The sequence below is a fragment of the Macrobrachium nipponense genome, chromosome 47, assembly GCF_015104395.2.
Source record: "Macrobrachium nipponense isolate FS-2020 chromosome 47, ASM1510439v2, whole genome shotgun sequence".
NCBI classification, from domain to species: domain Eukaryota; kingdom Metazoa; phylum Arthropoda; class Malacostraca; order Decapoda; family Palaemonidae; genus Macrobrachium; species Macrobrachium nipponense.
This window is the reverse complement of record NC_087222.1, coordinates 29,137,315-29,151,703: the sequence shown is the minus strand read 5'-3', so window position 1 is coordinate 29,151,703 and position 14,389 is coordinate 29,137,315. Positions and strand designations below refer to the sequence as shown.

The 14,389-nt window shown below is 33.9% G+C and overlaps 1 protein-coding gene across 1 annotated transcript in view; it reads right to left on the bottom strand.

Annotated features, from left to right (window-relative positions):
- Nucleotides 1–11,301: 11,301 nt before the first annotated feature.
- LOC135204607 (involucrin-like) overlaps nt 11,302–14,389 on the bottom strand; it is a 33,313-nt gene continuing 30,225 nt past the window's right edge. The window contains exon 4 of the mRNA XM_064234754.1: nt 11,302–11,362. Within this exon, the coding sequence (XP_064090824.1) occupies nt 11,302–11,362 (61 nt within the window). The remainder of the gene's footprint in view (nt 11,363–14,389) is intronic.

The window sequence follows — 14,389 nt, the reverse complement described above, 5'->3', positions numbered from 1 at the left end:
AAAAATGTATGAGAAATATAGTAACTCAGAATGTGAACTAATAGCGTTAGAATTTGAATCTGAAAAATTAAAGACATAGTGAGATATAGATCCCCCTAATACTAAAGAGTTTGACATAATAATAGAAAAAATTGGATTGATATATGTAGAATCACAAGGACTGGACTATTTCTCCTATCCGGAGAGAGACTTTTAACTTTCCTTTCTCAGACTTGAAAGAAAAACGAATAGGAGATTGTGGTTGTATTTATACATATAAAAAAGAGAGTAATAGTAGTGCAGAAGATAAGAGGCAATTCGAAAAGCTATTAGATATGCTACTAGAATCAACATTCAACAAATAAATCACCTGCCAACAAGAAAGGAAAATACTTTAGACCTAGTATTTGTGAACGAGGGTGAATTATGTTAAAAAAAATAATAGTTTATAATGCGAGTATTTCAGACCATAATGTCATAGAAATAACAGTCCATTCCAAAGCAAGTGAAAACAGAGATAAGCAAGAAATGAAAAAGTGGGAGGGATATGGAAAATAGCAACTTCTACCAGTAAAAATAAAAATAAAAGTTCAGAAATAAATGAAGAATTAAACAAAGATTAGGATAACATTTTCGTAAGTGATGACATAAGGGTGAATACGGAGATATTATATAAAATATTAGAGAAAATAGTGGTAAATATATACCAAAGAAGAAAAGTAAACATCAGCATGCATACAAGAGACAGAAGGATCTTGTTCCAGAAAATCAGAAAGTGGAAAAAAGGTCTTGCAAAAGAAAAATACATGGAAAATGATGGAACTAAGAAGTAAGATAGAAAATGCAGAACAAAAGATTATTCAATCAAAAGAAAATGAAAAATGGGACTTGGAAGAAAAAACCCTAGTAAATATCAAGCAAAACCCCAAACTATTATATTCATATGCGAAGATGAATAAAAGAAGAATAGAAATGGCCCTCTGAGAATTGAAGGGAGATTAACGAATGAAAAAAAGGAAATTTGCAACATACTGGCAGAACGATATAAGAGAGAATTCACCCCTAGAATAGATAATGAAGATAATGATATAGAAGTAAGGGAAGAAAATAGTGAATATTTAGCTGACATAGAAATTAATGAAGCTGATATTGTGCAGGCCGAATGTTAATGAAATTAAAAATGCGAGGGCGTGCTGCAGGGCCGGATGGAGTCCCTGCTATTTTGTTAAAGAAAGTAGTTCATTCTATCGCAAAGCCACTTGCAATATTATTAAGACAAAGTGTAGATACAGGCAAGATTTATGATGAGCACAAATTAGCATATATCACCCCTACTTTCAAAAGTGGATCAAGACTAGAGGCAAGTAAATTATAGGCCTGTGAGTCAACATCACGCATTATGAAAGTGATGAAATGAAAGGGTAATGAAGAAAAATATTATGGAAACATTTAATAAAAAATAATTTGTTTAATATAGGACAACACGGTTTCGTACCCGGAAAAAGTACACAAACCCAACTGTTAGTCCACCGTGAGAACATATTCAAAAATATGAAAAGCGGAAATGAACAGATGTGGTTTATCTAGACTTTGCAAAAGCTTTTGACAAAGTAGACCATAATATATTAGCAAAGAAAATTAGAAAACACAATATCGTAGATAAAGTAGGAAGATGGTTAAAAGAATTTTTACACAACAGAAAACAGATAGTTATTGCAAACGATGAGAAATCGGATGAAACCAAGGTAATATCCGGTGTGCCACAAGGTACGGTGCTAGCTGCAATATTGTTTGTTATTATGATTGAAGACATAGACAGTAATGTTAAGGATTCGGTAGTGAGTAGTTTCGCTGATGACACAAGAATAAGTAGAGAAATTACTTGTGATGAAGATAGGAACGCTCTACAAAGAGACCTTAACAAAGTATATGATTGGGCAGAGGTAAATAGGATGGTATTTAACTCTGATAAATTTGAATCAATAAATTATGGAGACAGAGAAGGAAAGCTATATGCATATAGGGGACCTAATAATGAGACAATCACAAATAAGGAAGCAGTTAAAAGACCTTGGTGTGATGATGAATAGGAAAAACATGTTATGCAATGATCAAATAGCAATTCTGGTTGGCAAAATGTAAAGCAAAAATGGGAATGTTGTTTTACGGCACTTCAAAACAAGAAAAGCTGAACACATGATTATGCTTATAAAACATATGTTCGTAGTCCACTTGGAATATTGCAATATGATATGGTACCCACACTATCAAAAGGATATTGCACAAATAGAGAGTGTACAAAGGTCCTTTACAGCTAGAATAGAAGAAGTTAAGGACCTAGACTACTGGAAAGACTACAATCCTAAAATTTATATAGTCTAGAAGGAGAAGAGAACGCTACATGATAATTCAGGCATGGAAACAGATAGAAGGAATAGCAGAAAATATCATGGAACTAAAAATATCAGAAAGAGCAAGCAGAGGTAGATTAATAGTGCCCAAAACTATACCAGGAAAAATAAGGAAAGCACACAGGACATTAATCCACTACGCACCAGCATCGATAATGCAGCGTCTATTCAATGCGTTGCCTGGTCATCTGAGGAATATATCAGGAGTGAGCGTAGATGTGTTTAAGAATAAGCTCGACAAATATCTAAACTGCATCCCAGACCATCCAAGATTGGAAGATGCAAAATATAACGGAAGATGTACTAGCAACTCTCTGGTAGACATTAGAGGCGCCTCACACTGAGGGACCTGGGGCAACCCGAACGAACTGTAAGGTCTGTAAAGGTAAGTCTGTAAGGTCTCTCTTCTCTCTCTCTCTCTCTCTCGCCAAAAAAAGCACAACACAAGAGTCAAACTCTCTCTCTCTCTCTCTCTCTCTCGACAAAAAAAGCATAACACAAGAGTCAAATAACGCAGCGGACGAGAGATGAATAAACAATTCCGGATAATGACGAAGAGGGAGAAACAATACCGACGAAATAAAATTGGGGACAATACAAGAGGGTGAAATGAAAAGAGACACAAAAGAAGAAGAAGGGGTGGAAGAGAGAGAGAGAGAGAGAGAGAGAGAGGAGATGAGAGAGAGAGAGAGAGAGAGAGAAGCAACTCAACCAAGTGGTGTTATACCTGCTTGGACGAAGAGACCGGTCCCATGAGGATTTTTTTTGTTGCAGAGACAAACAGCAACTTCCCAAACAAGAGAAGAAGAAGAAGAAGAGGAAGAAGAGGAAGAGGAAGAAGAAGAAGGAGAAGTGGCATTGTTGCCCTGTTCTCTTGGCACTTGGGGTCTCCGAGTGCCAATGTCACAGTGACACTTCCATCTTGGTTTCTTTCTCGTTCTGATTCTGACGACCCAGGCTGACGCAGTGACCTCTTGCTTTTATTGGTTCTTGGATGAAAATGCTTCTCTCACTCTCTGTCTCTCTGTCTCTCTCTCTCTCTCTCTCTCTCTCTCTCTCTTGCAAACGTCATTGAATAGCTTTGCCCCAACATGTCAGGTTCAGACAGCAAAGGGGAATTTAACACTGTTGCATTGTAGAAGTATTACTCTCTCTCTCTCTCTCTCTCTCTCTCTCTCCTCTCTGTCTGTCTGTCTGTCTGTCTGTCTGTCTCTCTCTCTCTCTCTCTCTCTCTCTCTCTCTCTCTCTCTCTCTCTCTCTGTCTCTCCTCTCTCTCTCTCTCTCTCTCTTCTCTCTCTCTCTCGTATTACAAATTGATAACACGATGACGTGATTCTATATTGTGATGCATTTGCACGAATTGGTAATTCCAGGATTGACGGGTATTGCAGCGTGAATAGCACTGGGATATATATTAAAATGAAATATACATCAATGCCAATTAGGGGCATGTTTTCATAACCAAAAAGGGACGCAGAGACACTTTCCCTACACCTAAACAAATACACAATATCTGGTGCAAATTTCATACTCAAACAGGGATACAAGTATACTTTTCCCACAACTAAACGGATACGTAAAATTTTGTGTCGACTCTGCGAATTTTTTTTTTTTTTTTATAGGAGATAAGTAAAAACCTTTTTTCTAGAACGAACAGGGCCATTTATCAGACTAGGAACGACTTTTGTAATCTTTGGACCCTTCCCACGTATTGTTGGACGTAATTTGAATTTGATATCAATTCATATATTCGCTTTCATGGAAACCATGCTTTGGACTTCTTGCCCTGGAGTTGTCTTGCAGCTTGTAACACCGAAAGTGTTAATAACGGGAAAGTTCTTCCTGAACATGTCAGCATACCCGGATCTAACAGAACTCTACGTGACCTTGACTGGGTAAGGAGCTTATTGATTTAGCCGGATTTCAGAGCAGTATTTGAATTGTATATTTTAATCAGCATTGAATGATATGTTCTTGATGCTCTGAGTAGTTTTCACCTTCAGTACAGGTGCATTGTTACTTCTCCGTAGAGTGTGAGATCTCGTTCGCTGAAAGAGGTACCTCGGCGACATCAGTTTGTATATGAAGGAGGAATGAAGGTCTAACAAAGATATGTGTAGATACTGAGGTTTATGCACGAAGAGTACGGCTCTAATGGTTGCTGTGTGAAGGTTCACGATCTAAAGATTTGAGTGAGAAGGGATGCAGATCTACTAAGTTTTGTGTGTGAAGGGTTACAGGAGGAAGTTTCGCGTAAGAGGGGACAGATTCAAAGGTTTGTTTGCGGAAGGACACCTATCTAAAACGGTTGGATGTAGAGGGTTATAGATCTCAGGCTGTACACGAAATGTATATGAAATGTTACATTTTATTTGTGTCCTACAGATTTTCCTTAAGGAAGTGATGGCAAAATTGGCATTATTTATAGAGGAGATATATTTCCCCCAATAGAATTATAGTAAAATGAGCATTATCTATAGAGTAAATATATCTCCCTCAATACAAGCATTGTAAAATTAGCATTATTCTTTGAGGAAATATAAATATTTCCTTCAACAGAATTATTATAAAATTAGCATTATTTATGGAGCAAATTTATCTTCCTCAATAGAAGTATTAAACTCTTCTGCATGAGTCCTGGAGCTACTTCAGCATCTAGTTTTTCTAGATTCCTTTTCAGGGATATTGGGATCGTGCCTAGTGTTCCTATGATTATGGGTACGATTTCCACTGGCATATCACATATCCTTCTTATTTCTATTTTCAGGTCTTGATGCTTATCCATTTTTTCCCTCTCTTTCTCTTCAGCTCTGGTGTCCCTTGGTATTGCGACATCTATGAGTGATACTTTCTTCTTGATTATTATTATTATTATTATTATTATTATTATTATTATTATTATTATTATTATTATTATTATTATTATTATTATTATTATTATTATTATTATTATTATTATTACTGTTATTATTATTTTTTTATAATTATTTATTAGTTTTATTTTTATTTACATTACTTTCTCTTTTATATTTTTTTATTTTTGTTTTCAAAATTATTACTATATATTATTTCCCGATTTTTATTTTTATTATTATCATCATTATTATTATTTTGTATTTTTTGTTATTAGTTATTTTAAGTTATTTATATGTCTATTTTTATTTTATTGATTTTATTTTCATTTCTATTTTTATCATTTTATTTTTTATTATTTTTATTTTTAATATTTTTACTTTTATGTTTATAATTTTTATTTTATTATCAAAGTTAATTCTATCACTTTATTATCTTTTAATGATTGTTTAAATCCAGTTATTTTATTTTGAATTATTATTATTATTACTTTATTCATTTTTTAATATTTTATTATTTTTAGTTATTTTCATTTTACTTTGAATTTTAATATTACTTCGTTATTATTATTATTATTATTATTATTATTATTATTATTATTATTATTATTATTATTATTATTATTATTATTACTCTCATTTATTTTATTTACTTGAAAAGTATGATTATTTTATTATCATTATTACTCTTATTTTTATTACTGGTTTTTAGTATTTTTTATTTTTATAATTTATATAATTATTTTCATTAATTATATATTTATTATTTTATAAAAACTATTTGTTTTATTTTTTTTATTTTATTATATATTGATATTAATCTTAGTTTCTGTTCTTTATTATTTATTTTATTTTTATATCTATGATAGTTATTAGTATTGTTTTGTATTTTTATTATATTTATTAATTGATTATTATTATTTATTTATTCATTCTTTTATTTTTTTTATTTATTTATTTACTTAGTCACTTTATATACTTTTTAATTATTCATTTATTTATCTATTTACATATATTTTTATTTATTTTATTTTATTTATTTATTTAAGTATTATTTATTTATTTAATTTTGTTTATTTATTTATTTAATTATTTATTTTTAATTTTTATTGTCTATTTTATTTATTAAATTTATTTATTTACTAATTGTATGTATTTATAAATTTTCATTTATTTTTATTTATTTATTTTTATTTATTCACTTATGTTTATTTATATATTTATTTTTGTTATTTTTGGTAATTTATTTATTTTTATTTATTTACTTATCTATTGATCTATATATTTCTTTTTATATATTTGTTTATTTATTTAGTTTTATTGATTTATTTATATTAATGAAATTTTTTATCTTTTAATTATTTATTTTTCATTCATATTTTCTTTTTAATTTTTATTTATATACTTATTTATAAAAATTTGTTTTTATTCATTTATTTTTCTTTTATTTATTTATGTATTTATTTTTATTTATTCATTTTTTATTTTTATTTTTATTTAATTTATTTGTTTATTTTACTATATGTTAGTTTATTAATACATTTATTTTGTTCATATATTTAATCCTATTTATTTATTAATTTTTCTTTTGTTTATTCATTAATTTATTTGTATTTATTTATTATTTATTTGTTTTTCATTCATTTAGTTTATTCTTATTTTCTTATTCCATTTATCTGTTTATTCTTATTTATTTATTTATTTTATTTTTATTTATTTATTTATTTATTAATTTTACTTTTTTGGTTTTTTTTTTACTTGATTTAGTTTATTATTTTTATTTATTTACTTATTTTTTATTCATAATATTATTTATTTATTTAATTTTTTTATTTCTATTTATTTTTTCTCTATTATTCATTGGTGTTAAATTCTGATTGTTTCTGTCAAAAAATAGTTATTCACCCAATTTCTTGTTAAAAACATAAATGTTTTCCTGTTACTTGTTAAAAACAATAATCTATTGGTGTTATATTCTGACTTGTGTTAAAATAAAACATATTTTTCACCCAGTTTCATGTTAATAGCAATAATTTATTGGTGTTAAATTCTGATTCCTGTAAAAAAACTATTCGCACAATTTATTGTAAAAAGAACATTAATAATGAATTAGTGTTAAATTCTGATTTATGTAAAAAAAACTAGTTATTCACCAATTTCATCTGTTAAAACCATCAATTTCTTGATGTTAAATTCTGTCTTTTGTCAAAAACTAGTTAGTCACCCAATTTCTTGTTAAAAACATCAATTTCCTGGTGTTTTAAATTCTGTCTTATGGGAAAAAAAACTAGTTGTCTCCCAATTTCACCTGTTAAATCCATCAATTTATTGATGTTAAAACTCCCATCTCCACCAGGCAAAACCTCCTGCAGGAGAGAGAGAGAGAGAGAGAGAGAGAGAGAGAGAGAGAGAGAGAGAGAGAGAGAGAGAGAGAGAAAATAAAAACAAGGAAAACTTGCCAACACAAACTCGAGCTCATTTGGTAATGAGAAGACAACAAACTAAAAATGTTCTTGTTTGTTAACAAGTAATTACAGAGAGAGAGAGTTCGTGAGCTGGACAGTTTAAAAGAAAAACAAAAATAAATAAATAAAAAAAAGGCCTCTGATGCAATTAGGCCTTTTTAGTCTGATGGGGAACTTTGCAGCCCTTTTTTGTGACAAGGCCTTACCAAGTTATGATCTCTCTCTCTCTCTCTCTCTCTCTCTCTCTCTCTAACACACACACACACACACAGACACACACACACACACACAGGAAGACATACAATTGTAGGTTCATACTGACATTTTTGTAGAACAATCTCTCTCTCTCTCTCTCTCTCTCTCTCTCTCTCTCTCTCTCTTTATATATATATATATATATATATATATATATATATATATATATATATATATATATATATAATATATATCTTCTCATCTCTCTATCTCTCTCTCTATCTATCTATCTATCTATCTCTTCTCTCTCTCGAGTTTCGCATTGGACGAGTGGACTTCGCACTCGGCTACCACTCTGGTGGTCCGAGTTCGATTCTTGGCTCGGCCAACGCGAAATCAGAGGAATTTATTTCTGGTGATAGAAATTCATTTCTCGATGTAATGTGGTTCGGATCCCACAATAAGCTGTAGGTCCCGTTGCTGGGTAACCAACTGGTTCCTAGCCACGTAAAAAATATCTAATCCTTCGGGCCAGCCCTAGGAGAGCTGTTAATCAGCTCAGTGGTCTGGTAAAACTAAATATACATTTCTCTCTCTCTCTCTCTCTCTCTCTCTCTCTCTCTCTCTCTCTCTCTCTCTCTCTCTCTCACAGGGTTATACTGACATATTTTTTAGAACAACTCTCTCTCTCTCTCTCTCTCTCTCTCTCTCTCTCTCTCTCTTGACTTGCCTAAGTAATAATACTCCAAAAAAGCTGCAAAAAATCCAATATAAGAGATTATTATTATTATTATTATTATTATTATTATTATTATTATTATTATTATTATTATTATTATTATTATTATTATTATTATCATAATCTAAATAAAACGGTGCCATATCTTCCAAATATGCACTTGATTAATAAACTGACCAGTATATTAAAATAAATAAATACAATCAATTCCAATATCATCCTCACCTGTAGGAGACAGTACAAAGGAGAGAAGGGTTCGAATATTAATAAACGAAGGAAGAGGAGAAATAAAAAGACAAAAATTAACAAAAAACTGAATAAAAAAAACACCACCAAAGGACACTAATGATCTGAGGAGTTACCCAAATTCGCGAGAGACTTCAAAGACGCGTTGATAGAAGAAGAAGAAGAAGAAGAAGAAGAGAAGAAGAAGAAGAAGAAGAAGAAGAAGAAGAGGGGAGGGGGAGGAGGGGAATGAAGAGAGATTAATAAAGCTCGAATAAACAAAGGGCGAAGCAAAAATGACCATATCATTGGTTGGGATGACACTGGTTCAGTGGAATTTGCGTATAGTCCTCAGGAATCAAAAGGAAAATGTATATATATATATATATATATATATATATATATATATATATATATATATATATATATATATATATATATTGGTAATTGGTACGTTCTACCATTTCGTCAATCCAAATGGGGTTTTTAGTCCACCAATTTTGGTGACGTATCCTCACTCTACTACTAAAACTACTACCGGGCCAGGGTCTCTCTCTCTCTCTCTCTCTCTCTCTCTCTCTCTCTCTCTGTTTCTGGAAAAAATGAATTCCGCGCAGAATTCCAGCGAAAATTTAGTTCCTCTTCTTCTTCTTCTTCTTCTTCTTCTTCTTCTTCTCCTTCTTCTTCTTCTTCTTCAATATTTGAGCCGAAAACGACCCCCTGGATCGGAGGGTCACGTGACTAACCCCAACGTCAATCACGGCCTGGAGCGAGCCTGTGGAAAGCATATTGCATATCGCTTGTTGCTTGCAATGCCTGCATTGTTGCTGTATAGGTGTGCTCGGCCGGAAAGGCAGGCAGGGTCGAGTGTGGAAATATTTCCCCTCCAAAAAAAAAAATATTTCTCTCACAAAATATATTTCCCGAAATTTCTCTGGCTATGGACACACAGCTGAACTCGAGACTAGGAACCCTGCTAGGTTTTGGTTTGGCTCCAGTTCCTGTTCGTCCACTTCCAAATGATGCTTACTTTATAATAATAATAATGATAATAACAATAATAATAATAATAATAATAATATGAAGGTAGGAGACCCTCTCTCAAACATGTTTTGTTAAAGATGATGGCAGCATCAGTGGAATTGATTTTATATATGGTCTTTTCAATTCTTCTTATTATTCTCTTCTCATCAGGGCTGATATTTGCTAATAGCTGGCCGATGTTTATATCTTGGTGAAAGAAATGTTTTCTAAAAATAATAATTTATTGATATGATAACAAAAGTGGTTAACAAATCTTAGTCTAAGGGCGTAACGGAATTCCAACGTTTCCAACCGTATCATCGGATCATTTTCAAGGAAAGGTGAGCGTGAACTGATTGGAATGGGGTCGTTCGGCGGTATTTATTGTGTCCCAGGTGCTCTGTCTGATGGGCGCTGTGTTTTCATTGGCTGAACAGAGGATTAAGTCCCTGAGTCAAGCCGTCTTGCAGAGGTGAAAGCTCGCACTGCTCTTCGCGTGCGGACGCTGGAGACTGGGAGCGTAGTATTGGGCAGGGGCACCTGATCGGTCCGTTCGATCGGCTCTATGGTGCTGGCGGGCGGCGCCCTACGCGCCACCGTCGGGAGGAGTGAAGTCTCTTGAGTGGTGTTATAATAATAATAATAATAATAATGGTTATATTTTGTCGTAAATTCCATTTTTTTTCTCTAAAGTAATTCCAATACTATATCTGATTCATTTCCTGGTGGTATTTACCATATAATGATAGTAATAATGATAATAATAATAAACCTTTCCGTTTATGTAGGGTTCAGGTCAGGTTAGGTCATTCTATTGACGTTGTTTATGTAGAGATCAGGTCAGGCAAGGTCATGCCATTCTATTGAAGATAATTATATTTGCTTATGAAGAGATCAGGTTGGGTTGGTCAGGTTAGGTCAGGTTAGGTCAGGTTAGGTCAGGTCAGGTCAGGTCAGGCTAGGTTAGGTCAGGCCGATCTATAAAAGGCAATGATATTTGATCGCGCATTGGGTCAGGTCAGGTCAGGTCCATTCCTCGATAATGATAAATAAACACATGAGAGAGAGAGAGAGCCTGTTGAAAGAAGGTCAATTCCCACGATTCCCATTCCAAGAAAACTGATATCGCAATCAGCGTCCAATAAACTGGACGAAGCAACGCCCCTTCCCGGAATAAACCTCCGAATAACTCCGTCTTTCGCAAAAAATTTATTAATATTCATAATTTCTATTAAAGAAAAAACAATAATATAATAATGTCTATTCAGAGAGAGAACTGAGATTCTGGGGATCATATTTCTCTCCTAATTAACACCTGGTGGGAGAAGGTAGCCTCTTTCTTACCTGGCTCTCTCTCTCTCTCTCTCTCTCTCTCTCTCTCTCTCTCTCGGGGATTTGCAGATTTCCTTTAATTAAGTCCTCTTCTTCTTCTTCTTCTTCTTCTTCTTCTTCTTCTTCTTCTTCTTCTTCTTCCTGGTGGAATATATGAGAGTTGTTTAATAAACTCACCTGTTCTGTTTCTTCCCAAATATTATTTTGTGTGGGGGGGGGGGCAAAGGGGGAAGGGGGGGAAGGGGCGCCCCAATGATCATAAAGTATGAGAGTTAGGTGGTGGGCTTCCTGCTGAGAGGAATGAGGCATTATGGGAGTTTTGGTGTAGTTTTTTTCATAGTTTTTTATGGGGGGGGGGGAGGGGGGGTGGGGGAGGTTGGGTGGTGGGGGGGGGGTATTAAAGGGGTCGTCTGCATGAAAGTATCATCATACTTTCACCGTAAAATCATTATAATTAGAATCACGATAGACAGAACCTCTGCGTCTCCTGAATATATCTGACGAAAGCCTCACATTTCCCACTAAACAGAACCAGGCGCGAATAATTATAATTATATATCAGATAAGATCTAAAGTTACACCTGGCAAATCCACAGGGTTATATCCAGTTATAACCTTCCGTGCACACGCTCTCCTGCCTCTGTTATATCCTCTAATGACTTTAAAAGGGACCGAGTGGAAAGTATCTCTCTCTCTCTCTCTCTCTCCTCTCTCTCTCTCTCTCTCTCTCTCTCTCTCTCGTATTTGCATATTCGCTCTGTGATTTCGACAGCCTTTGGAAGAGACGGGAAAATAGGGTTTAGTCAGGTAATTTGTCAGTAAATGGTTACATTTTTGTCAGATATTTGACAATACATAGGCATATTTTTTGCCATATATTAGGCTATAAATAGACATACTTTTTGTCAGAAATTTTGACAATAAATGGACACTTTTTTGCCAGATATTTTGACAGTAAATGGGCATCTTTTTTTGTCAGATATTTTTACAATAAATGGACATATTTTTTGTCAGATATTTGGCTATAAACGGAGATACTTTTTGTCTGACAAAAAAATGTCATTTGACAGAACACTTAATGACTGACATATAGCTTTCACTGATACTGTCTTGTAATTATCGAGAGAATTTTGAATTATTTTATATTCTACCAAATCATCTTAGTCATATGGTGTACATTCATTATGTAATTAGAACAGATAATAGATTCGTAGATAACAGAATGTTAGATTCTGTTTTCTAAGACTATTTCTCAATAACCAGCGGCGTCAATACCTTCAATTCTATTCATAAATATCTCCCATTGAATTGTTGTTGATATATTTATCGAACCAGACCAAGAAATGGCTTCGATTTTATTTACAAATGTTCCCATTCGAAAGGTGCAGCTATATTTATCGAACTAAACCAAGAACCTGTCACGCCATTTCGTGCCATCAGACACGAGAGGCGGTGTCTTTTATTCACTGATTTGGGACATTCGTCACTTTTGGGACCTGATGGCCCCTCAGATTTCGAAAGGGAGAAAGAGGAGAGAGTGAGCAGAGGGGAGGAAGGGAGAAGGAGGGACTGAAATCCAAAGAATATTCCAATGGATTCGTTCCATCATCGTAATCAGGGTCTTTTGTCCAGAGGCGTTTTTGTTTTGAGAGGCGTCACTGAATCACCGGATTTTCGCGTTTGTTTTGTTTTGGTCGACTTCGTCTTCTTTTTCTTCTTCTCGTCGCGGCGTTTGGGAAGTGAGGGCTGTAGAGGGGTTCTATTGCCAGGCACTGCTTATTGGGGGTTTGTCTAGTGAGACACAGATTGTGTGGTGATGGAAGGATGTATATATACTCTCTCTCTCTCTCTCTCTCTCTCTCTCTCTCTCTCTCTCTCTCTCTCTCTCTCTCTCTCTCTCTCTCTCTCTCTCTCTCTCGGGGCGTTGGGGAAATGGTGGTAGGAAGAAGGATTATTCTGTCATAGGTCAGTCGATGTTTTTAGCTCTGTCTGATTGAGACGGAGGTTGTATTGACGAAGGAAGGATGTATACATATTCTCTCTCTCTCTCTCTCTCTCTCTCTCTCTCTCTCTCTCTCTCTCTCATTCACAACGCTTCCTGTATCAAGTGACGCCACTAAAAGCAATCCAACTCGGCCAGAAACTTATCACAAAAATACTCAAACTTTCTCATGACCGAAATGTCCCCATTACAGCTATTTCTCTCTCTCTCTCTCTCTCTCTCTCTCTCTCTCTCTCTCTCTCGTCAGACACCTGAACATTTTTCTCTGAGAAAATCAAATGATGAAGAAGGCAAATAAAAGCGGTTTTCAACCCATAAGCTATTTTTGGGTTCTGTACAAACGTCAACAAAATTCAAAACTGTATTTTTGTTGTAAATAGAATTTCTGGTGCCGTTTTTTTGCATTGTTGTACTTTGCTCATTCATAAATATAACATTTGCAAGTCTCTTAGTTGGCCTTTTAGGTTAAGTTAAACATATTGGGTTAGAGTAGGTTTGTAAGTGTTTACATAATAAAAATATGGAATGTTAGTCCATATATATAAAAGACTAAAACTAAAGAGGTCAACCAGATTGCTTGCAGGAATGTGATCAGACTAGAGACGCTAAAGATGACGTATACAATAAAAGTAGGCTAAGATAACATGCCGTCACCTGTAGTCATTCAATTGTTTATAAACATTAGTCCAAGCTCCCTGCTTGAGACAACTACCGCGACCTATAATTCAAACGGCCTACGTGATCTGTAGCGTGTCTCATTTTGATTGTGTGTTCGTATGAAACTATGTCATCTGATTGTATGTTCATATGTTCAAGCTACTGTCTGTTCCTTCATAACATGTAACAGAGATGGTAGATAAGCAGAATAGAGTTAGCTATCGTCATTAGAAGACCTGTATCTCTTTACCTAAGCTTTATCATGTAGAGAGAACAGAAGTAGCCATCATCATTGGCAGAAGCGATCAAGCTATCGTTATTAGAAGACTTGTACAATCATACCTGATCTTCACCATGTAAAACTTAAGAAGAATATATATATTTTTATACTTCGTGTTTTCTACAAGAACCTCCTTACCGAATCAGCATGAGTTTAACACATCGTCGTCATAAACAAGAAGATAATCCCGACTTCGTAAGTGATCTACAAACCCCAAGACACTCCATTG